Source organism: Pteronotus mesoamericanus, unplaced genomic scaffold (assembly GCF_021234165.1).
Source record: "Pteronotus mesoamericanus isolate MK-2021 breed Mesoamerican mustached bat unplaced genomic scaffold, CSHL_Meso_final scaffold_705, whole genome shotgun sequence".
NCBI classification, from domain to species: domain Eukaryota; kingdom Metazoa; phylum Chordata; class Mammalia; order Chiroptera; family Mormoopidae; genus Pteronotus; species Pteronotus mesoamericanus.
Genome location: NW_026555326.1, coordinates 6,991,873 through 7,016,384, shown reverse-complemented (window position 1 = coordinate 7,016,384; position 24,512 = coordinate 6,991,873). Strand labels below are relative to the sequence as shown.

The window sequence follows — 24,512 nt, the reverse complement described above, 5'->3', positions numbered from 1 at the left end:
CCCTTTTGCACTGTTAGTGCAATAGACTGGTGCAAGCCACTATGGAAAGCAGTATGGAGATACCTCAAAAAACTAAAAATAGATCTGCCTTTTGACCCAGTGATTCCACTTCTGGGAATATATCTTAAGGAACCCAAAACACTAATTCGAAAGGACATAAACATCCCTATGGTTATTGCAGCGTTATTTACAATCACCAAGATATGGAAGCAGCCCAAGTGTCCATCAATAGATGAGTGGAGCAAACAACTATGGGATATTTATTTACACAATGGAATACTACTCTCCATAAAAAAGAAGGCAATTTTACCGTTTTTGACAGTATAGATAGACCCCGGAGAACGTTGTGCTAAGTGAAATAAGCCAGTCAGAAAAAGACAAATACCATATTTCACTCATATGTGGAATCTAATGAACAAACTGAACTAACAAGCAAAACAGAGACAAACTCATAGATGGAGATCAGATGCCAAGTAGGAAGGGACGAGGTTAGAGGGTGGAGGGATTGAGCAGAAAGGAAAAAGGACTCATGGACATGGACAACAGTGTGGTGATTGCTGTGGGAGGGGGGTATAATGGGACTAAACGGTGATGAAAAAAATAAAGATTAAATAAAAACAAAAACAATGTAGCAAACCACAGCCGGCTGGATTTCAAATTTGGATGCCTGTAGCTAAGAGTGCCAGGAATGAGTCCTGGATGGATGTGGGCTTCTTACCGCCCTAACCTTCTTCACCACGAAGCTGCCATCAAGCCTAAACTCCAAGGAAATAGGCTTTAGAAAAAGCACTAAACCAATCCTTTTTACGAAGAAAGAGAGAAGTAAGCAACGGAACGATTTGGCTCTTAAAGCCAACTCAGAAAATGGTGACACAAATACACTGCGTCTCCGCCGCTTCCCTCCAGGTGACGCTGTAGGACCGACCCCCGTTTCAAAGTACAGTCGCTTCAAGTTGGCCTTCACCGGAGGCTATAGAGCATCAAGGCTAGAGAAGCACTTCCCAGGCACCGCCCCGGCCGGTCGCAGTACCATCCACTTCCGCTTCCGGTGCTTTATTCCAGCGGTAGGTCCCTGAAGGAGCGCGCGTGTTAGTCTTTTGTCAGCTTCCACCATGGCGTACCGTGGCCAGGGCCAAAAAGTGCAGAAGGTGATGGTGCAGCCCATTGTATCCTACGCAGGACTGGGAGGTTCGGGCTAGAAAACGGGGCGGGGGGGTGGGAGGTGATCTAAAGAGTAGACAGCAGGCTCGGAGGAGCGAAGTGCTTTCATCCACTTCCCGTGAGTCTCCGGGGCGCCCGAACCCGAGAGAGAGACGGCCGCTGAGGAAACGGGGTCGGGTGGGAGGCGGATTTGGCCAGACCCCTACCGAGGGCATGTGGGAGGCGTGGGGGGTGGGGGAGAGAGCGTCCTAGTTAGGTAAAGAGTGCAGCCGGGAGGTTATCGGTCTGGGGAAGGAGGTTGACGGCGCCACAGGTAATATCCAAGAAAGGAAGAGAACGAGAGGGGATTCCTCAGAGTATTTAGGGAATCCCTAATGGGTGCCTAGTTGGACCCTTTTCGTGGAGTAGGCCCTGAAAATTCGATGAGGGCAGTGACCAGTTTCAGGGAGCAGAGTATGCTGTGCGTGTATTTTCCTTTAACCGTCGGTGCAGAACCTTATCTTCAGATACTTGCAAAATGTACGTAAGTTGTCGTTTCGCTGTCCTGTCTCATCACTGTGTTCTAGTTAAAAAGATGAAATTGGGGAGATCGGAGGGGTATTCTAGGGGAAGGGGTGCAGGGAACGCCCTAATGTAGTGAAATGGTATGAATCCATGACAACTGCAAGCATGTAAAGAATTGTCATTATTTTGCGAGACCAGAATTACTTATTTCAAAAAGTAATTTTTGGGGACGCTGGGGGTGTGTGTGGAGGGACTGACCTGGAAAAAAAAGAGAACTCATGGACAAGGACAGCAGTGTGATTGTGGGGTGGGGGGCGTGGAGATGGAAGACGGTAAAGGGGGAGGGATAGGTTCAAAGGATTTAGGGACGGCCTACTTTTCTTTGGGGGGATTTTTAGCACCAGAGTCTGAGGTGGCAAGACGGAGTATTTAAATTGTCTCCAAAAGAAAACGTAGTTAAATTTTAGCGTGACAACACAATTGAAAAAACATTATTAATTTGAAGCCATTGTAATTTATAATCACAAGAATTGAGGGTTTCTCCTCTGGTTGTTAGATATAAGACTTAGAAAACTGAGAAACTAGAGTCACCTTTTTTTACAGCTGAATTTTGGTATAGCAGATAAAGAAGTGGAAATTACTGCTTTGTGCTACACTGACATCAGTTTTCACTCTAAATGTATTGAAACTAGAAGCAGTAAGAAATAGAGTGTCAAGATCACATGAAAATTAAGTTATCAAACTTGGGACAGTCTGGTCCTAATGTAGTATTTATTAAATGAGAATGTTTCTTGGCAAGTAACTAGTCATGGTTATCATGAGTCAAATGGTTAAAACTCTTGGCTTTCTTTTTTTTTTTTAAGTTTTTGTAGGAGCCGTATTTTTCTGTTGTTTGACAAAAGTGATTGGAGTTTGTGTGCTTTTTTAACATTTCTATTTTTATGATTATTTCAGAGATCTCGGATTCAGGTGTGGCTTTATGAGCAAGTAAATATGCGAATAGAGGGCTGTATCATTGTGAGTACCCAGGACACCCAGGATGTGTTATCTCAGAGCAGATTGTTATAGAAAAAGACCTCACCAAAAAAAGAAAAAAGACAAAGGCCAGCCAGACATAGTCGGTGTTTAATAATAATTGACTACCTCATCTTAAAAACAGATCTCCCTCTCACCTCCCAGCTTAGGTGTATATTAGGGTAAAGGGTGATGTAATTGGAAAGATTTGAAGAAAACTATGAGGTGGTTTATAAAGGTACAGATATGGTGGGAGTTGATCAGAGGCTTTGTGGAAGTAGTGAAGATGTGATTAGAGCCGGGACTTGAAGAAAGGGTAAGGCTTACGCAAACCACTTAACTTCTATTTAGCTGTTATTAATTGGAACAGTGGGTGGGGCGGGAGAGGGGGTAGAAAAGAATGGTCTGCCGGAGCAGAGTACAAAAAGTCAAAGACCCAGCCCAAAGAAAATTTTTCAGGGCCCACTGTCCTTGCCTCATTGTTCTATTTGATAGGGATTGGTTAACACATAAAATTGAGGGAAAATTTGTTTTTTAAAATGACCTAAATAACCATGTTAGTATTTGAAGCAGGGAACCAAAAAAAAAAAAGGTGGGTGAGGAGTAATAGAGCCTTAACTCTGGATTAGGTGATACCTGATAGAGGTGGGTGAGGTTAGTTAAATAAGACTTCCAGGATGGCAGAATACCCTTAATGTTTTAAAGAAAGATGAGATATCACCAAAACTATACCCTTTAAACATCATAGATTTCCTCAGCAATCTCACCTTCCCTGTTTACTAGGTAGAAAACAAGAGTAGTGGTTAATGGTGCTAGTTTTTTTGTGGGGAACGTGGGAGAAGTGGTGGCAGAAGTCAATTCATATATATTCACACGTACTCCGTATTGGGCGGGTTCTGAAAGACGGAGAGTGGCTCTTAGGCATAGCTAATGAAATCTTAAGTCCAAAAGGTTCCAGAAATAATGGAGTGCATTCTGGTTTTCTTTTTTAAAAGGGACTTAGAGTGGGAGGCGGTGTTTCATCTGAAAGATGAGCAAAGGAATGAATTTTTGAAGTTTGTTGGCATTTCTGTATCTCTTTAGACTGGTTTAGATGTGGTCTTAAAGATAACAGTCAATGGCTTGTTTTTCTAGGGGTTTGATGAATACATGAACCTTGTATTAGATGATGCAGAAGAGATTCATTCTAAAACAAAGTCAAGAAAACAACTAGGTAAGAATATAGAAAGTCTTAGAGTTTTCGAAACTTTTATTTACTTGCAAAATTGAGTGAGCTGTAACTTAGTTCATGTTTAAATTTAGTTTATTATTTGAGGTGGGGAATTTATACTCTTGAAATTATCCTTTTTCACTTACTCCTTACCCCGCTCCATTTCTCCTGTCACTCCACTTGGGTAGCTCTTACCTGTGCTTTAACACCAAAGACTAACGGTGTTAAATCTATTGGTCAATATTCATCCTCATTTTACTGACCTCCCAACAGCATTTGTCACTGTTTGGCCACTCCCTTCTTAAAACACTTTCTTCCCTTTGCTCCCTTTGCTCCGTGATACTATACTCAGGTTTTATTTTTCATTTCTGGTTACTCCTTTTCAGGCTTTATATATTCGTTCATTGAGACCCAACCATTAAATGTTTAAATTGCTCAAAGCTTGGTTTTAGGTCCTCCTGTCACTCTGTATTAGGTACTCAAGACCACACCTTCCATTACCATCTCTGTGCAGTCACATTCCTCATAAAGACATTGTGGCTAACGACATTGTGGCTAACGATGGATTGCCTATACCACGGTGGTGTACCGGAGAGCTTAGATGTGTAGTAGGCTAGGCTGTACCATCTAGGTTTGTATAAGTGCACTCTGTGTTTGCACAACTATGAAATCACCTACTGACTTCATTGACTCCCAAATTTATATCTAGCCCTACACCTCTCTGAGCCTATTAAACATTTCTACTTGAATATGTCAACGGCTCCTCAGCGTTAGCATATCAGAAATCAAACTTAATTCCCACCCCTCGCCCTTTTAGAGCTTAGTGTTCCCTGCCGTACCTAATAGCACCAATTTCTGTTCAGTATGTTTGTTGATTTCTCTGCAACTACCTCATCCCCCTCCAGTTTGCTCTGTGGGCTCCACTAATTTTTGAGAAACACCAATCTGACCTTGTCATCCCTTTGCTTGACATCCTTCCTTCATTGGCTTCCTGTTGCTCACAGGATAAGAAAATTTTTAACCTGTTCTTCAAGGGGTTCTTCATGATCTGGGCTTATCTCCATCTGCCCTCTGCTTCATTTTCTGAGCTTCATCCACGCCTGTTTTTTCCTTCAGTTCTGTGACACTGCACATTTACTCCACCATAAATCTTTGTATATCCTGTTCCCTGTGTCTTTAGGATTCAGATGAAATGTCACCTCCTCCCAGGGTTTTGTTTTGTTTTATTTTGCTTGGGGTGGGGATGGGGGGCAGGGAGCAGGGGTCTCTGAGTTTGTATTAAAACGTTCATTAGTGGTATTATTAATTTCTCTCCCACTGGACCACATGCTCAGTAAGTGCATGAGTCCCATCTGTTTTGCTCCCCTATGTGTTCAGTGCCGAACTTGGTGTGTGGCATGTAGTAGAAACTCAAATATATTTGATTAATGAACACAGTTTTGTAAGACAGTTAATAGAGGGTCTTTAGGATTCATGGCTTCATCAAGAAAAACTGAATCACTTTTGTTAAAATCCCATTAACTTAGGTTTATGTAGGCATTTGGTTTTTAATTCGCAGGTTCACAGCTCACTAGGACTTTTATCAGTGATGGGCTTCAGGTATCTCTTATCCAGACCCTGAGGATTCTCTTCAGCCTATACTAGATATGTGGAACATAGATTCTAAAAATTGTTTTGCCCTGCTTTGGCTATTTTTGTGAAAGCCTGGATTTTTAAAATTTAAACATGTCATGCCAGGAAGGGCAAGCTAGCCTTATTGACATACTATTTATAAATAATTTACAAAGTGTTGAATTCCCGTAGTAGTATCTTATAAATCGAGGAAAGATTAATACTACCTGTTGTGGAAGCCTGGGAAAGTTTAATCGCTGCTGGGGCTGATTCACAATTCTCAAACTGTTTTACTGAACTCCAGTCTTCCTGAACCTATTTATGGATATTTCTCAGGAAAAAAGTATTCTCTGCTCAAATAAGTTTATGAAATAATTGGGTGAAACTTAAATAGGTCTGCTTACTGAAGGGTGAAATAAGAGCTCTGAGGACGGGGTTCTCACCTGCTGCATTTTCTAAACTTGACATACAGCTCATTTTCCAACTTCTACAAATGTAGAGCGTCAGGAAATGTTGGGGTAGACCTACTTAGCTAACTTAGTCTGCAGAAACTGTGCTTTTCATAAAGTAACAGTTCTCTAGCTTAATTAGGTTATTGGTCCTTTTTTCATTAGGTTATTGTTTAAAAAGTACATTGTAATATGCACAGCCTTTCAGTATCTGGGTACTTGAAAATGCTCATATATAAGAAAATATTTTCAAAATTGCTCAAGAACCATTCAAAATTCTGAGGCTAAAATGTCTGAGTATCTATTAATAGCTTTTTTTAAAAAATTTTTGTGTTTCAGGTCGGATCATGCTGAAAGGAGATAATATTACTCTCCTCCAAAGTGTCTCCAACTAGAAATGACTAATGAAGTGAGAAATTGTTAAGAAGCAATACAGTTTGTGTTTTTTTAGGTTTGTTACAGTTTGTTGTGGGTATAGTCCTCGAACATTTGTTCATATTGTTTTGACTACCCTTTTGTTACTACCAGACAATAAATGCTATGTGACTGTTTTTATTAAAAATTTTACATTGTTTCTTTCTATCCAGTGGTAGAGACCTTTTACACAGTAGCACCATTAGCTGTTAGCATTTTAGTTTTCTGAAGAGTGGCTGTTGGCCATGGGCATTTGCTTTTCACAGAGTCTGCTCTATAGATTCTTAAGGCAAAGAGTAGGAATTCCACCTGACAGGTAAGCCTCTGATACTGGGTGGGAAGGAACAGGAAGGTTCACAACAGTAAAGGCTGTTACACTAATAAGTCTTCATCAACAATTCCAATTCTGGACGCTGAAACACTTGAGTTTCTAACCACGATAGGTCGGGGACATAACATCTCTATTTCATAGAGTCATTGTGTGAGGTCTTTGTTAATTGTTTTGATCACTAAGATCAGAATGTGAGAAGTATTTGGGTTTGGGCAAAGAATGAAATGTCTTAAAATTACATTAAAAATGAGCTCTGATAAGAGCTAACAGGAGGGAGACTTTGTGAGATTGGTAACCTGAAAAAAGACTATAAGCCGTGCTGGTCAATTAGGTGGAATAATAAATAGTATGTTAGTTGGGAAAACACCTGTTTCTTTTAAGAATTTTGTTGGTTCCTCCCCCAGTAATTGCTTGTTTCCTAATTGTGTGGACAAATCTCTCCTCCCCCAGTATCTCCAGGTGGTTCTAGTTAGAATTCTGTAAAATGATTATTGAGCATCTGCTGTTAACGCACAAAGTTGAATAAATACAATGAAACAGGCTGGCAAACAAAACAAATAGCTTCAATACCAGTGTGAAGTGCTATTTAAATTGGACCTTGAAAGATGAGAAAGGCCTTCCTTAAAATTCTGGTAATGCAGCCCTGGCTGGTGTGGCTCAGTTGATTGAGTGCCGGCCTGCAAACCAAAGGGTTGCTGGTTTGATTCCCAGTCAGGGCATGTGCCTGGGTTGTGGGCCAGGTCCTGGGTAAGGGGTGTGCGAGAGGCAACCATACATTGATGTTTCTCTCCCGTCCCGTATTTCAAAATAAATTTTAAAAATCTTAAAAAAAAATTCTGGTAAGGGGCAGCCAATATATTAAGTGTTGGCCAGGGAGGACCAAGAGGTCCATTTCCTGCCTTTCCAAGTGCCTGTGAGGGAGATAACGGAACTTTTAAACTGAGTAAAAGAAACCATTTGTGAGAATGAGATTGGTAGGCAAGTACAGAAATCTAGCTTACAACTTGGCATCCTAGGTGTTCTCCTATTTGAACGGGTGCTTTTTGGGTAATATTTTGAAATAAAGGGCTGCTTTAGTTCTTTACCATTTGAGTCTGAAATTCACTGAGCTTGAGACAGCATGCAAAGAAAAACATTGGGCAGCAGAGGGAGTTGCAGACCTGAGGCTGGCTGAGCCTTTCTGGTGCAAAAAATAGGAACAGTAAAGACCCGGCCTTTTTGGTATTAAAGTAGCTGGGAAGAATGATAAAAGTGGAGCAGTATAATCCCTAAGAAAACCTGCTGGCTGCTGCATCCATTTCCCTGTGCAGCCTTTCCGACCTGGCTGCCCTGTGTAAGCAAAACTGTACCTGCTATGGCTTACTCTGAATGGATCAAGATGTGGAAAGTTCTATTTTTGACAAAGCAAATGTTAGTGAGAAATAAGGTATAGTTGAACTTGTACAATTGACTTCTGTACGTAGAAATACCTGCTTGCTTTGTGCTCCACCAGAACATGTGGTTGCTTTTTAAGTTGTACTTTTCCGCAATCTGTAGATTTTTTTTTTCTTCCAACCAGTTTGTGTTAAAAGAGGTGTTGCACTCTACTTCTTTAAGGTTATTAAGGCATGTTGCTGAGAAGCTGCTCTTGTTGGCAGCCCTTTTGTATGTGAGCAGTTATTTTTCAGGAATGGCTGTTGGTTTCCAAGGGGATCTTGCTATCCACACACTAACTTTCCTGTAACATTCTTAAAGTGGGGAGGAGAGGAGAATTAGACTGAAAAAGTGCTGGTGCTGGGCTTGGTGTTCTTTAACAGTAGGTGGAGAGAAACATAAGATTTTGTGTTTGCAGGCACCAGCTATTATTTTGTGACATTTGTCAGTTTCAGGATTAGAGTGGATCTCTAATTTGGATAAAGCATTACTGACTAGGAAGTGTCATGGGTAGTACCTGAGGCAGCATCTCATGTTATCTGAGTGACACGGGATTTTTCATAATTACTCCTTTTAGAACTAATAACAGCCTACTCATGGCATGCTTTTGGGAGATGAGATGCTTGGTAAAACTTCTTAAGGTGGCATAAGAACTTAAATCTATTAGTACCTAGAGTTTAATTTTAATTTAAAACATATCCAGTGGGATTTTTAAAAATTGAGTATAAAAACACTCGTACAGATTAATGATCAAAATGCAAACAGTACAGAAAGATGCAAAGTAGAACACAAAAGTCCAAGTCCCTCCTTTCCCTATCAGTAAATAGATGGTTATTTCTTTAAAACTTTTTTAATTTTTAGTTTTGGTAAGTATACATACTATTTACTGTCTTAACCATATTTAAGTGTACAATTCAGTAGTGTTAAGTATATTCACATTGTTCAACCAGTCTTTAGAACTTTGTCATCTTACAAAACTGAAACTCCATTAAACACTCTGTCGCTCCATTCTCCAGCTCCTGGCAACCAGCGTTCTACTCCTGTTTCTGAGTTTGACTACTCTAGATATCTTGTATAAGTAGAGTCATACAGTATTTGTCTTTGTGACTGGCTTATTTAGTGTATTTGTCCTTAGGGTTCATCCATGTTGTAGACTCTGTCAGAATTTTCTTCCTTTTTAAGCTTAAGTAATCTATTGCATGTATACATCCACATTTTGTTTATACATTCAGTTGTCAATAAACATGAGTTGCTTCCACCTTTTGATTATTGTGAATAATACTGCTATGAACATGGGTGTACAAATATTTTGGGAGATTCTGCTTTCAGTTCTTTTGAGTATATGTCCAGAATGGTTTTTTTTGTTTGTTTTTTTGAGGAATAGCAGCCGCAACATTTTACATTCTTACAAACGGTGTACAAAGGTTCCAGTTTCTCCACACAGGCAGAACTTTCGTCTATTTTTGATAGCAACCATCCAAATGGTTGTGAGGTAGTCTCATTGTGGTTCTGATTTGCTTTCCCATAACAGTTAGTGATGTTGAACATTTTTTTTTTTTAATGCTCTTATTATGCTCAATCACCTAAATTGGTCTCTATTGTATTCAAAGTGGTTTAAATGGTTTTCCAGGTCCACTATCTGGTCCTTTTCACCTTTGTATTATTTTACTAGGATTACCATAACAGCACTATGAGTAGGGTGGCTTAAGCAACAGAAACGTATTTTCTCACAATTCTGGAGGCTAGAAGTCCAAGATCAATATGTGGCATGGTGGTTTCTTCTAAGGCCTAGTCTCGTCTCACAAGGACACCAGTCATATTAGAGTAGAGCCCACTCTAATGGCCTTATTATAACTTAAATACTTTTAAAACATTTATTTTTAAATCATGTTTATTCTATTAGAGTTGTCTCAATTTTCCCCCCTTTGCCTTCCTCCACCCATCCCACCCTGCCCCCTGCTCCCACAGTCAATTCCCCTTTTGTTGTCCATGCCCATGGGTCATTCATACATGTTCTTTATCTAGTCCCTTCTTTCCACCATTTTCCTTCCCCATCTCCTCTGGTCACTTTCAGTTTGCTCCATGTTTCCATGCCTGTGGTTTATTTTGTTCACCAGTTTATTTTGTTGAATAGATTTCACTTACAGGTGAGATCATTTGGTATTTGTCTTTCACCGACTGGCTTATTTCACTTAGCATAATTTTCTCCAGTTCATCCATGTTGTCGAAAAGGTAGGAGTTCTTTATTTATTTTAAAATACAGATTTTATTTTTAAATGTCAAAATCCGTTATAAAATATTGAAAATTTAAATCCATTATAAAATCTCAGCAATTAAAACATGACACCAGCAGAGAAATAATCTAGGTCAATGAAATAAAATGAGCATTGTAGAAACAAACATCTATATCTAACAGTGTAATATATGATTAAATTGATATTTCAAATCAATGGGGAAAACAAGCCTTATTCAACAAATAAGGTGCATGAACCACTATTACTTGAAATACATACAGAGCCCTATTTCACACAGTATACAAAAATATTCAGATGAGTTAAAAATCAACATGTAAAATCTAATGAGTTTAGGAGAAAATACAAACTAATATTTTTCTTACCCTGAAGTAAAATATTCAAACCCAGAAGCAATAAAGTAAAATATTGGCAATATGACTATATTAACCATTTAAGACTATACAGTAATATACATATAAAAAAGTTAAAGGACAAGTAATAGGAAAGTATTTGCAACATATCTAAAGAAGGGTTAATTGCTTTTTTAGGGAAAAAATTCTGCAAACAAAAAATGGATAGAGAATACCAAAAAGTCATTTACAGCTTTTTAAAAATAATAGAAATAGGCAAGAAATCTACAAAAACAAGTTTAGTTTCAACAAATAATAAAAATACATCATTGTTATAATCAGATTAATAAGTATTAAAAATACTGGTAATATCAAGTATTAGTGACTGAAAGGAACTGGGTATTCATAGACTCTTCGATCTTGAAGCAGCGCCTTTAGCGTATTTTACAATGCTGGTCTGGTGGAGGTGTATTCTTATAGCTCTCTCTTTTTCTGGGAAACTTCTTATTTTTGCCTTCCATTCTAATTTAGAGCCTTGCTGGGTAGAGCAGTCTTGGTTTCAGTCCTTTGCTTTTCATGACTTGGAATATTTCTTGCTATTCCCTTCTGGCTGGTAGTGTTTCTGTTGATAAGTCAGCTGCTAGCTGTACCAGGGCTCCCTTATATGTCACTACCTGTTTCTCCCTTGCTGCCTTTAGGATTCTCTGTCCTTGATATTTGCCATTTTAATGATGATGTGTCTTGGAGTGGGCCTCATTGGATTCCTCTTGAATGGGACCCTCTGTGCTTCCTGGGCTTGTTTGACTTTTTCTTTTCTCAAATGAGGGAAGTTTTCCATTATTACTTTTTCAAACAGGTTCTCTGTCTCTTCTTTCTCCTCTTCTCCTCCTGGTACCCCTATTATATGGATATTATTACATTTCAGGTTTTCTTGCATTTCCCTCAATGCTTCTTCATTCTTTTTGAGTCTTTTCATTTTCTTGCTCTTTCAGGGAGCTTTTTTCTACCTTATCCTCCAGCTCACTGATTTGTTCCCCTGCTTCATTTAGCCTGCTTTTGATTCCTTTTACTGTGTTCTTCAATTCAGAAAGTGTATTCTTCATTTCCTCTTGCCTCTTATTGATAGTTTCTATGTCCTTTTTCATACTGTTATAGTTTGCAGTAAGTTCCTGGTAGTTTTCCTGTAGTTTTTTGTAATTCTCGCTATGTTCACTGAGCTCATTGAGCTTCCTTAGAACTGTTGTTTGGAACTCAGTATCTGATAGTTTACCTGCCTCTATTTCATTTAGTTCTCTTTCTGGGAATTCCTCTTTTCCCTTGGAGTGGGGGGTGTTTCTTTGTCTTCTCATTATTTGCGAGACTCTTCTGCTTCTGTTTCTTAAATTGATCTGTCTTGACTTTGTGGTGTGAACTTCTATGGTAGAAGGCTGCTGTTTTTTTCTTTCTGGCTCTGCCTCTGATGATGTCAAATGTTGACCCTGCCTGAGCTTAGGCAGTCTGTTCAAAACTTCCAGGAATCTACTGTCTGTGGCTGTCTCCTTCAGTTGTTAATCTAATCACGCTGCACTCAGCAGTCAGGCTTAGAAACCACAGGATGGGGTGGAGTCCCTCCTGGGGGTGGGATTATTGGGTCCTCTCACGCTGTTGCTGCTCAGGGGAGTGGTCTGCCTAAACCAGATGACAGATGCTGTAGGGGGGAGGAGTCAGGACTGGGATCCCACTCGCTACTCTCAGTTCTCTCCCCAAAGCCTCTGACTCCAGTCTTTCCTCAAAGTGTTTCTAGACCACTCTGCACCCCCTTTAGCCAGGGATCTACTCTCTGTGGCTGCCACTCCATTCAGCAGTCAGGCTTTAGCATTACAGGGCCAGAGCAGAGTCCCTTCTGGGGGCGGGACTATTACGTCCTCTTGCACTGCTGCCACTCGGGAGTGGTCTGCCTGAGCAAGATGGCTACTGCCGTATGGGGGATGAGTCAGAACCAAGATTCTGCTAGCTACTCCCTCAGTTCTCTCCTCAAAGCCTCCTTCCCCAGTCTTTCCTCAGGCATTTCTAGCCCACTCTGCCACCGACTTTGCTGGAGACCAGGGTAAGTGGCTGCAAATGAAAATTGGTATGTTGGCCCTTTAAAAGGCTCTCTGCATCTCCAACCACCCATCTCTGGCAGAGATCAACCCTGCCGCTTATCACAGCTGGCTGTTATCTGTGTACTCTTTGGACCCAGGTGCTGTAGGCTGAAGATCCCGGCTTATGATTTAGACCCTGCTCTTCTCAGGGGGATCCAACTGGCCATTTCAATATCCTGGTGCTGCCACCCGTGGGTGCCTCGCCCACCTCGAGTCTGTACCGCACTCCTTACCAGTTTGGTTGTACTAAAGCTTATTCTTCTGTCTGTCCGAGGTTATAAGTCTTCTCTCTTGTTCAGTTGTTTGTTTCAGGTGATTTCTGCACAATTTAGTTGTCATTTCAGATTGGTCCTGGGAGGATGTCAGTGTGACTTTTACTCACTTCTCCACCACCTTGATTTTCCCCTGAACATCTTTTCATATGTTTATTGGTGATTTGTATATCTTTAGAGAAATGTCAGAGTTCTTTGCCCGTTTTCAAACTTTTTTTGTTGAGTTTTTTTTTAACATGCTTGCTCCCATATTGTGGGCTACATGTTTACTCTGTTGTGCCTTTTGATGCACAGGAGTTTTTAATTTTAATGTAATCAGTTTATCTATTTTTATTGCCCATGCTTTTGGTGTCATAGATATTTATTTGTGAAGACATATCTCTGCAATTTGACTCATAAACAAAACTTGGATTATTTCCATGTTTAACAGCCCTCGTGTGAGTCTTTTAATTTTAATTACCCGTATTGATGGATATTTTAGGCTGTTTCCAATTTTTTGCTGTTAAAAGTTTTGTAACAAAATCTCTATACCTGTTTTTCTCCACTTAAATTTTATGTGAGATGAATTTTGGAAGTGGAAGTGCTAGATGAAAGAATATGCACACTTAAAAATCTATAGGTATTTTAAATTGCTTTCCAAAGTACATATGAGAAAATTGTTTTCCTCATACCAGCCAACCATCAGACATTAATTTTTATGAAACTCATAGGCTTAGTGTTAGGCTACTGTGAAATAACTGCTAACATCATAACAATGCCAGAGTAGAAAAAAGGGAAAAACGAGGTTTTTAATGACTTTTGAACCACTGAATTAACTCTGGAACTTACCTACCACTGAATTTGTTATATGAGAGAATACATTACCTGGTTGGATTTTTTGTTACATCTAAAGCATTGTAACTGAGAACAATGCCAGAACAGGGGTCCCTATCTTCAGCCCTTCTTAAGCTTGGAAGGGAATTAGTTGTTCAGTGAAGAATTGTTAAATGCCATGGTTGAGAAAGTTGGCAATTCAAGTTAACTGTGTAGGGGAATAAAAATGAAGTGATGTTTTATAAATTGTCCTTGCATCCTTTGACCTTGCTAAACTCAATTATTCTGGTAACTTTTCTGTAGATTGCTTGGGACTTTCTATATAAATGATCATTTTGTCTGCAAATGAAAATGCAAAAAATAAAATTTCAAATAAAAAGTTTATATTTTTCCTCTCCAAACTAAACTTTTAATTCTTTTTCTTCACTTATTTCAGTGGCTAGGATCCCTCTAGTATGAATGGTAAGAGTAAACATCCTTGTCTCATGCCTGATCTTAGAAAGTATGCATTAGAAAAGTGTGCTATTAAGTATGATATAATTGTAGACTTCCAGTCAAGATGGAGGTGTAGGTAGACAAGCTTTGCCTCCTTGCACAGACACAGAGAGAATTACAAGTATTTCTCAAATAACAACCAGAACCATCAAAATCGAGCTGTATGGAAGTCCGACAACCAAGTATTTAAAGAAGCCATATTTATCAGAGAGGTAGGAGATGTGGTGTAGCATGGAGAGGCAGTGAAAGCAGAATGGGTGGTCCCACACTCACGTGTGGCAGATAAAAATCAGGAGGGATACCTTGGGAGTGAGCACAGCCCCAGGCCAGACCACACAGCCCAGGGATCCAGCACTGGGAAGATATATTCCCATAACTTCTCACTATAAAACTCAATGGGGGTTGAGGTGGTGGAAAAAAACTACCAAATTTTCAGGAGAGTTCATTTAATATGGAAAGTGGGTGAAGTGACTGGAAATCAGGCGAGTGCTGGGCAAACCTCCAAAAGCCAGGCAGTGGCATTGTCGCCTCTCTGAGCCCTCCCCCCAACACAGCCACAAAGCATAAAGCAGGTTGCCCTGCCCTGGCAATTACTTGAGGCTCCACCCCACACAATTTACAGTTGCCTTATACAAGGAGTCAAAGCAGTTCTACCTTATACAATAAAAACAAACTCAGGAAGCCTGCCAAAATGAGACAAAGAAATATGGCCCAAATGAAAGATCAGAACAAAATGCCAGAAAAAGAACTAAATGAAATGGAGACAACCAATCTATCAGGTGCAGAGTTCAAAACACCAGTGATCAGGATCCTCAAAGAACTCATTGAGTATTGCAAAAACATAAGGGAAGAAATGAAGTTCACACTAAGTGAAATAAAAATCTACGGGGAACACACAGTGGAAAGGAGGAAGCTAAGAATAAAACCAACAATTTGGAGCACACGGAAGGAAAAAGCAATCAGAATAGCAGGAAGAAAAATATTTATAAAAACAAAGGTAGGCTTAGGAACCTCTGGTACAACTTTCAATGTACCAACACCTGAATCATAGGGGTGCCAGAAGAAGAGGAACAGCAAAAAATTGAAAACTTATTTGAAAAAATAATTAAGGAAAACTTTCCTAATTTGGTAAATGAAATAGACATACAAGTCTAGGAAGCACAGAGAATCCCAAACAAGTTTGACCCAAAGACGACCACACAAAGGCACATCATAATTAAAATGCCAAAGGTTAAAGATAGAGAAAAAAATATAAAAAGCAGCAAGAGAAAAGCAGTTACCTACAAAGGAGTTCCCATAAGAATATCAGCTGATTTCTCAAAGGAAACTTTGCAGGCAAGAAGGGCCTGGCAAGAAGTATTCAAAGTGATGAAAAGCAAGGACCTACAACTTAGATAACTGTATCCAGCAAAGCTATAGTTTACAAGGGAAGGGCAGAAAAAGTGCTTCCAAGACAAGGTAAAGCTCAAGGAGTTAGTTCATCATTACCAAGCCATTATTACATGAAATGTTAAAGGGACTTATTTATGAAAAAGAAGAAAATCAAAACTAAGAACACTAAAATGACAATATTCACAATTATCAACTGAATCCAAACAAACAAACTAAACAAAAAACCAGAACAGGAACAGATTCAGAACAGAGATCATTTGGAAGGTTATCACCTGGGAGAGGGAAGGGGGAGAATGATGGAAAAGGTGCAAGAATTAAGAATCATAATGTGTAGGTACAAAATAAACAGGTGGATTTCAAGACTAGTATAAGAAATGGAGAAGCCAAAGAACGCATATGCATGACCCATAGACATGAATACATATGCATGGACCCATAAATAAGGGGGAGGGGAATTGCTGCAGGGAAGGGGGGTGCCAAGTGGAGGAGGAGTAAGGGAGAAAATCAGGACAACTGTAACAGCATAATCAATAAAATGTATATTTTTAAAAAATATGATAAAATTGTAGGTTTTTGTATATGTCCCTTTATTAAGTTTCCTTCAAGTCTAATTTGCTTAGAGTTTTATCTTGAAGGTATGTTGAATTTTGTTACCCTTTTGTCTGCATCTTTTTATATGATCATATGGTTTTTATGATATAGTCTGATAAGGTAAATTGCATTGACAGTTTTCTTCAGTGTTCAACTAATCTTGCATTTCTGAGATAAACACCACTTAGTCATGGTGTATTGCCCATTTTATATATTGCTGAATTCAGTTATCTTATTGGTTTAAGGATTTTTGTGTCTATGCTCATGAGGCATTTTGGTCGATAGTTTTCTTGTAAATATTTTTTGCCTGGTTTTAGGCAATAGTTTTATAGAAGTTGGTAAATGTTCCCTCATCTTTTACTTTTTGGAAGAACTTAATAGGGTTGATATAATTCCTTCCTTAAATCTTTGGTATATTTCATCTGTGAAGCCATTTGACCCGGAAGGTTTCTGTAATTTTCCCTCCTGACTTGGAAATCATTATGTGACCCATCCTGAGGAACTTATGGACTTGCTTAGGGAAATGTATTACACATATATGCAACAGAGAAGAGAGTATAAGGCAATGTATAAATATTAAAGAATTAAGTAGCATTTAAAAAATGCAGAGAGTGGTCTGGAGCACACTGAAAAAGCCTTTGCCTATACCATAGGAGTTGAAGTCATTAGCCTGACTCAGTGCTTTCTTACAGTCTACCTTATCTCCCAGGACTTCAGCTTTATTTCCCAGTACTCCCCTATAAGAATACTTCTCTATATTCAAAACAGATAACTCACTGTTCCCTAAGTTCAGTTTTCTCTATAGCTTGTTTTTGTGGTGAAAGGTTTTTACTACTAATTCAATTACATTAATAGATTGAGTGGTGGGATTTCTGTTTTTTAAATAGTTTTTCAATTTCACCTAAGCTATCACATTTGTTAGCATAAAGTTGTTCATAATATTTCCTTATTCTTTTAATGCCCATAAGATCTGTAGAGATGCCTTCTCTTTAATTTCTACTATGGGTAATTTATGTCCTTTTTTTCTTGATATCTGGTCAGAAATTTATCACTTTTTTAAAGTGAACTTCTCAAAGAACCAGCTTTTCATTTAATTAATTTTCCTCTAATGTTTTGCTATTTTTAATTTCATCAGTTTCTGCTCTTTATCAATTTCTTCAGTCTGCTTGCTCTGGGTTTAATTTGATCTTTTTCTTTTTTTTAAGGTAGAGACGTGGATTATTGATAAGAAAATCTCATTTTTTTATCTTCATTTTTTCTTATATTTTTAAAATATTAAAAAAATTTTCATTTGTAGCTAATACATATCATCATATAGTTTCAAGTGTACAATTTGTGATCACCCAGATAAAGCTAGTATCCATCTGGCACCATACATAATTATTACATTATTATTGACTATATTCCCTATACTGTACTTTACATTCCCATGACTGTTTTGTAACTACCAAATTTATACTTCTTACTTCCTTCCCCATTTTTATCCATACCCTCCAAGCCCCTCCGATTGAGCAACCATCAGAATGTTCTCTGTACCTATGAATTTGTTTCTGTTTTGTTTGTTCATTTATTTTGTTTCCAGGATTCCACATATAAGTGAAATTATGTGGTAATTGTCCTCTGAATGACTTACTCCAGTTAGCATAATGCCCTCTAGTTCCATCCATGTTGTTGCAGATGGCAAGAACTGCCGGCTGAATAGTATTTCATTGCATATGAGGTCTGTCCAGAAAAACTCAAACCATTGTTAATAGAATGGTTTGCGCAGCATTGACGTAACCTGACAGCCAAGGAGAGTGGACTGGAATGCATGTGCATGAATAATGACAATTTCTCTGTACTAGTCAGTGGGGGCAGTAGACGTGGTTGATGCCGTTGAGTGAGCACATGTACTATGTGACTGTTGCACTCAAAATAACTGAGTGAGTAGAGCAACAAATCTGCATCAGATTTTGCATTAAGCTTGAACATTCCTCCATGGAAACTATTCAGATAATTCAGAAGGCTGCAGCTATGGGCAACTAGTGACTGGCAGCTTCATCATGACAACATGCTCCCTCATGCATCATGTCTTGTGCAGAGTTTTTTGTGAAACATCAAATCACCCAGTAGACTCAGCACCCCTACAGCCCAGATTTAGCACCCTGCGACTTCTGGATTTTCTCAAAACTAAAATCACCTTTGACAGGAATGAAATTTCAGACTGTCAATGAGATTCAGGAAAATATGAGGGACAGCTGATGGCGATTGCGAGAACAGAGGTCCCAAGTTGCCTACTTTGAAAGGAACTGAGGCATCATCGTCCTATATACAATGTTTCTTGTATCTTTTTTAGTAAATGTCTCTATTTTTCACAGTGCATGGATGGATACTTTCTGGACAGATTTTGTATATGTACCCCCTTTCTTTATCCGTTCATCTGTTGATGGACCTTAGGTTGTTTACATATCTTGGCTATTGTAAATAATACTGCAGTGAGCATATGGGCACATATGCCTTTTCAAATTAATGTTTTGAGTTTCTTCCGATAAATACCCAGAAGTGGAATTACTGGGTCCTTCTTTGTCTCTGTTATAGCCTTTGTTTCAAATTCCTTTTTGTCTGATATAAGTATTGCTACCAGCTTTTTTTCCCATTTTCATAAAATCTTTTTTCAATACCTTTACTTGCAGTCTGTGTATGTCTATCTGAAGCCAGTCTCTTATGTAAGGGTAGCTTCTGTAAGGGTCTTGTTTTTTTAATTTATTCAGCCACCCTATTTCTTTTTATTGGATTATTTAAACTATTTACATTTAAAATAATAGTTGATAGATATATACTTACCTCCACTTTATTCATATTTTTAATTTTTTTTCTTCTTAAGTCCTTTAACATTTCCTGTAATTCTGGTTTGGTGGTGATGAACTCCTAAGCATTTTCTTGTCTGGAAAGCTCTTAATATGTCCTTTGATTCTCAATGATAGCCTTGCTGGGCAGAGTAATCTTGGTTGTAAGTTCTTGTTTTTCATCACTGAGTATTTCATGCATATCCCTTCTAGCCTGCAAAGGTTCTGTTGAGGAATCAGCTGATTGTCTTATCTTATCTTGTATGTAATTAACTGCTTTTCTTTTGCTGCTCTTATGATTCTCTCTGTCTTTAACTTTGGCATTTTAATTATGTCTTGGTGTGGGCCTATTTGTGTTCATCTTGTTTAGGACTCCCTGCACTTCCTGGGCTTTTATGTTTATTTCCTTCACCTGGCTGAGGAGGTTTTCTGTCATTATTTCTTTAAATAGCTTTTCAATTCCTTGCTCTCTTTGTCTTCTGGTACCCCTATCATGTGAATGTTGGTATGTTTGATGTAGTCCCAGAGGCCCTGTAAACTATCCTCATTTTTTGGATTTTTTTTTTCTTTTTGCTGTTCTCATTGAGTGCTTTCTGTCACATTATCATCCAAATTGCTGATTCAGTCATCTGCTCCATCTACTCTAATGTTGATTCCCTCTTATGTATTCTTTTTTTGTTTGTTTGTTTTAAATCCTCACCCAAGGATATGTTTTTACTGATTTTAGATGGAGAGGAAGGGGGAGAGACAGAGAGAGAGAGAAACATTGATACAAGAGGGAAAGATCAATCAGTTGCCTCCCATATGCACCACAACCAGGGATCGAACCTGCAATTTAGGTATGTACCCTGACCGGGGATTGAACTTATAACGTTTTGGTGTACAGGATGATGATCCAACCAACTGAGCCACACAGCCAAGGCCTCTTATGTATTCTTCATTTCAGTTATTGTAATCTTCTTTTCTGACTGGTTAATTTTTGTGTTTTCTCTCTCCATTTTTGTTTCCTCTCTGTTGAAGCTCTCCCTGAGATCATTGAGCATGCTTATTACCAGGGTTCTGAACTGTGCATCTGGTAGATTCTTCTCTTCATTTTGTTAGTTCTTTTTCTGGAATTTTGTTATGTTCTTTCATTTGGAATATGTTTCTTTGTCTCCTCATTTTGGCTGCCTCTCTATATTTGTTTCTATGTATTAGGTAGAGCTGCTACATCTCCCAGTCTTGGTAGAGGGGCCTTCCGTAGTAGGTATTCTGTGGGGCCCAGTGGCACAGTCTCCCTGGTACCTGAGCTGGGTGCTTCAGATTTGTCCCTTAAGTGGGCTGTTCATTCCTTTCTGCTGTAGTTGAGCCTTGATTGTTGTTGGCACATCAATGGAAGAGATTGACACTCAGGCTGATTGGTTATGAAGACTGGCTGCGATTATAGTGGAGGAGCTTTTGTGTAGGGACTGAGCTTATGGAGCAGGATTCACTCAGGTGCCTGCTGATTCTTCCCTTTGGGTGTGACATTTGTGGATGTGATCTAATGGTACTCTGGTGTGGTCTGAAGCTGGCCACTGGGTGTGTTGGTTTTGCGGTTTCTTGTGCAGGGTTCTTGTGCATGCCCTGCCAGGGACTACTTTGTATGAGCTACAAAGTGACCTGCAGATGGTTATCACTTGTGCTGGGCTTGGAGGTGCCTGGGAGAGGCTTAGCTGTGATGAAGCTGACTACTGCTAGTGCCAGGCTTGGGGCTGCTTAGCAAGAGGTCTGGGGCATGCCAAGACTAACTGCTGCTTATTTGGGGTTTGTGAACGTTTGAGAGATTTTAAGAAAGTGTGCAGCATGAGCCAAGATAGGCCTTTTGTATGGAAAAGCCACTGGAAGCAGCTTTGATGGGCCCAGCAAGCTGGGCTGGGCCAGGTCTCAGGGAGTCACCAGAGTGGAGTTAATGGTGTTAGTTAAGTTGACAGTGACTTAGATCTTCTCCCTCCTGTGCCTACAGGATGGATTCAGGAGGGCTCAACTACGGAATGATGGCCTTTACCAGCACTTCTGTTTGGGGGAAAGCTGCCTCTCCAGCCCTTGCTCTGATGCCAAATGATTCAGTTCCTCCTTGTACAATATGTCCCCAGTGCCTTTCTACCTACTGCCCCAGCACTGGATCTCAGACCGAATGAGTCCTCGGCATAGTAAATCCATGTGTGGGCCCTTGAAGAGGAACACCTGGGACCCTAGCAGTCCTTTGTCTCACTCAGCCACAGTCTCTCTGGTTTTCACAACCAGAAGTTATGGGGACTTCTCTTCCTGGCCCTGGGCTGGGGAGCGTGGTGTGGGGCTGAGACTCCTCAGTCCTCATGGGAGGGAACTCTGCAGTGGAGTTATCCCTCCAAATTCTTAACTACCACATATGGGTGTGGGAGCACCCGGTTCTGAGCCTCTGCCCCTCCTGCCTTGCTCAGTGTAGCTTATTCTGTATAGTCTTAGTTACTGTTCAGCTAGTCTTCAGGCAGTTCTCAATGATGGTTGTTCTGTAGTTTAGCTGTAAGTTTGAAGTGGTCTGCTTGGGAAATCCCATGGGAGTAGGTGAGCACAGTATTTACGTACTTGGCCGTCTTGACCAGAAGTCAACATTTCATGTATTTTAATAGAAGTATTTTATCATGTCTTACAAATTTTGATATGTTGCTCTTTCATTTTATTAAGGTCAAAATATCCTTAGTTGGCTTGTTTAATTATTCATGAGTTATTTAGGAGTGTGTTTTTTAATTTCCAAATACTTGGGGATTATCTAGCCATCTTTTTGTTATTGATTTCTAGTTTAATTCTATTGTGTTCAGATAATATACTTTATATGGCTTCAATTATTTTAAATTTGTTAGGTTTGTTTGATAGTCCACAACATGGTCTGTCTTGGTGACTATGCCACATGTAATTAAAAGGAGTACGTGTCCTGCTGTTGTTGGAGGAAATATTTTGTAAATGTCTGGTCAAACTGGTGAATATAGTGTTGTTCAAGTTTTCTATATCCTTGTTAATTATCTGTCTACTCATCTTCACCATTACCGAACAAAATGGGTTTATTGCAGGTATTATATAGTTGGGGTCCACTCTTACAATCTGCTTTTTAATTAGGATATTTAAATCATTTACCTTCAATGTAATTATTGATATGGTTGGTATAAATCTGCCATGTGATGAGAGACAGTTCTTCATAGTCTCTTGCATTACTGCATGACTTACAAGCAAGATACTGACTATTCTTTGTTATTATCTTTTCAAGGATGTTTACTAGGCAGACAACCTTTGGAAGATAGATAATATCTCCTCTAGAGCAAGGAGCAGACATTGCTTACTGCCCACATAAAAAATTCGGTTCTCCAAATTCAGGGTTTTTCTGTTATAACACCACCCACTGCATGCATATCACTTGACTCTAGTTGTATTGCTCTGTGGGAACTGGTATTTGGGGAACTGGTACAAAAATGCTGATACTCTGGATACTGCCACTGATGTGAGCAATAAACTGCCCTTCTGTGATCCAAATGTCTTATGTCTTTTTTTTTTTTAATTTTCATTTTTTTTTAATTTTAATTTTTGTAGGCAGGGAGGTAAATGAATAGAGCAATGCTTTCTATCCAATCATCTCTCCTAAGCCCATGTTTTAATGTCCCAAAGTTTAATTAACAAAGTTTAATTAACCTGAACTGAGCTCAACACTTTGGAACAAATGTCTCATGTCTTATACCAACATTCGTGAAAGTGTTGCAGGTCTACTTGTTAGCTTGCAACTAGGGTAAAATTTCAGATAACATCACAGTTCTTGAATTCATCTTTTTTAAAAAAAGAAAATATTTTATTTTATTTTTAGAGAGAAGGGAAGGGAAGAAAAAAGAAAAGGAGAGAAACATCAATGTGAGAGAGAAACACCAATTGGTTGCTTCCCATACATGCCCTGATGGGGGCCAAGACTGCTACCCAGGCATGTGCCCTGACCAGCAGTTGAACCAGTGACCCTTCGCTCCGCATGATGACCAACTAGCTGAGCCACACGAGTCAGGACTTGAATTCATCTTATTTTTGTTTGTCCCGTCTCTTCTTTCTTCTTTTTATCTGTTTTTCTGTCTTCTTTTAGATTATTTTTATTATCATCCACTTTATTTCTACTATTGGCTTATTAACTATACCCCATTAAAAATTCTTTACATGATTCCCTAGGGAGTGAAATATAGATCTTTAACTTAATACAGTTACCTTCAATAATATTTTAATGTTTCTTCTATTGTGTAAGAAGGTTATCCCTCCAATTTCTCCCTTCCATCCTTTGTGCTCATTTTGTCATACTTTTTTTTAGCTGTATTCTAAACAGCATAATGCATTGTTAATATCTTAGCTTGAGACAGTTACCAAGATTCACATTGTATATGTGCATGGGAAATCCCATCTTTTCTGTCTCAGGAATTTTAAAAAATTAATGTAAATTTTTAGATTGAAAATAATTTTTCAGATCACATTTTGAAGAGGTGTGGGGGTTTTTTTGTTTGTTTTGTGTTGTTTTTTTACTGAATGGGTCTTGTCACGGCTTCTATTTGAGAAATTTTTTTTTTTTTTTTTTTTTTTTGGTGTATAACCTTTCCACCTATTAGAGGAAATCTGACTGTTGATTCCATTTCTGTATAGGTTGCCCTTTAAAATGTTGGCTAGGATTCACTGTCAGGGAATTAGCAGCAGGAAAGGCTGGAGGGAAGGTCAATAAGGGCATTTCCTTTTCTCTTATTCTCAATTTCCTTCAGATAGCTAAAGAAAAATTACTTTCTGCTGTAGTCTTTACACTTTGTTTAAACTCTAGAGTGTTTCTTTTTCCAGATTTCATTGTTAAAAACAGATTATGACATTCAGGTATTTTTAAAATAGCATCCATAATCATGCCTCCTATAATAGCTATTTCCTGCTGTCCTTTAGGCTTTGAATATAATATTCCATTAAGTTAACAAATCATAATTTATGAGATATTTTCTCAAATAGTTTCATTTTTTTTTACTATTATAAATTATGTTGTGATGAACGTAATCTTCTGCATCTCTTTCAGCCTCATAACGTATATTTCCATAAATGGGCTTCTGTATTTAAAGACTATCAGCAATTTTATAATTCTTGTTGTGTATTATAAAAGTAAGTTACAAAGAAGAGGAAATTTGGAACATAAATACCTGGGGGTAGATTGGGGAGGGGGTATCCTATAACTTTGCATAGAGAAAAGAAGGTGAAGCATATTGATTGGAGACACACTATTACAAGGAGTTTTTCAAAACTTTGGTTATAAGTCTCTAT

General features: G+C 38.8%; 1 protein-coding gene and 1 non-coding gene across 3 annotated transcripts; one reads left to right on the top strand and one right to left on the bottom strand.

The window, feature by feature from the left end:
- Positions 1-1,047: 1,047 nt before the first annotated feature.
- On the top strand, positions 1,048-23,235 carry SNRPE (small nuclear ribonucleoprotein polypeptide E). 2 transcript variants are annotated; one of them, XM_054563339.1, is made up of 6 exons: positions 1,048-1,166; positions 1,654-1,680; positions 2,620-2,682; positions 3,814-3,892; positions 19,930-20,041; positions 23,053-23,235. In XM_054563339.1, exons 1-6 carry the CDS (start codon positions 1,113-1,115, stop codon positions 23,138-23,140), a joined length of 423 nt encoding a protein of 140 aa, XP_054419314.1. In that variant the 5' UTR covers positions 1,048-1,112; the 3' UTR covers positions 23,141-23,235. The 2 variants fall into 2 exon arrangements, with proteins under 2 accessions (XP_054419314.1, XP_054419315.1); XM_054563340.1 differs by lacking the exons at positions 19,930-20,041; positions 23,053-23,235 and adding an exon at positions 6,289-6,511.
- Positions 22,777-22,908, bottom strand: LOC129062495 (small nucleolar RNA SNORA36 family). The gene has a single exon (XR_008528286.1). It is a non-coding gene; the product is annotated as a small nucleolar RNA SNORA36 family (small nucleolar RNA).
- Positions 23,236-24,512: the final 1,277 nt, after the last annotated feature.

Bases quoted from the DNA above. Each gene is read 5' to 3' on its own strand.
- SNRPE (XM_054563339.1), top strand. From the start codon at position 1,113: ATGGCGTACCGTGGCCAGGGCCAAAAAGTGCAGAAGGTGATGGTGCAG. The intron at 1,167-1,653 runs GTATCCTACGCA...CCGTCGGTGCAG, and splicing joins AGGTGATGGTGCAGCCCATT to AACCTTATCTTCAGATACTT. The intron at 1,681-2,619 runs GTACGTAAGTTG...TGATTATTTCAG, and splicing joins TCTTCAGATACTTGCAAAAT to AGATCTCGGATTCAGGTGTG.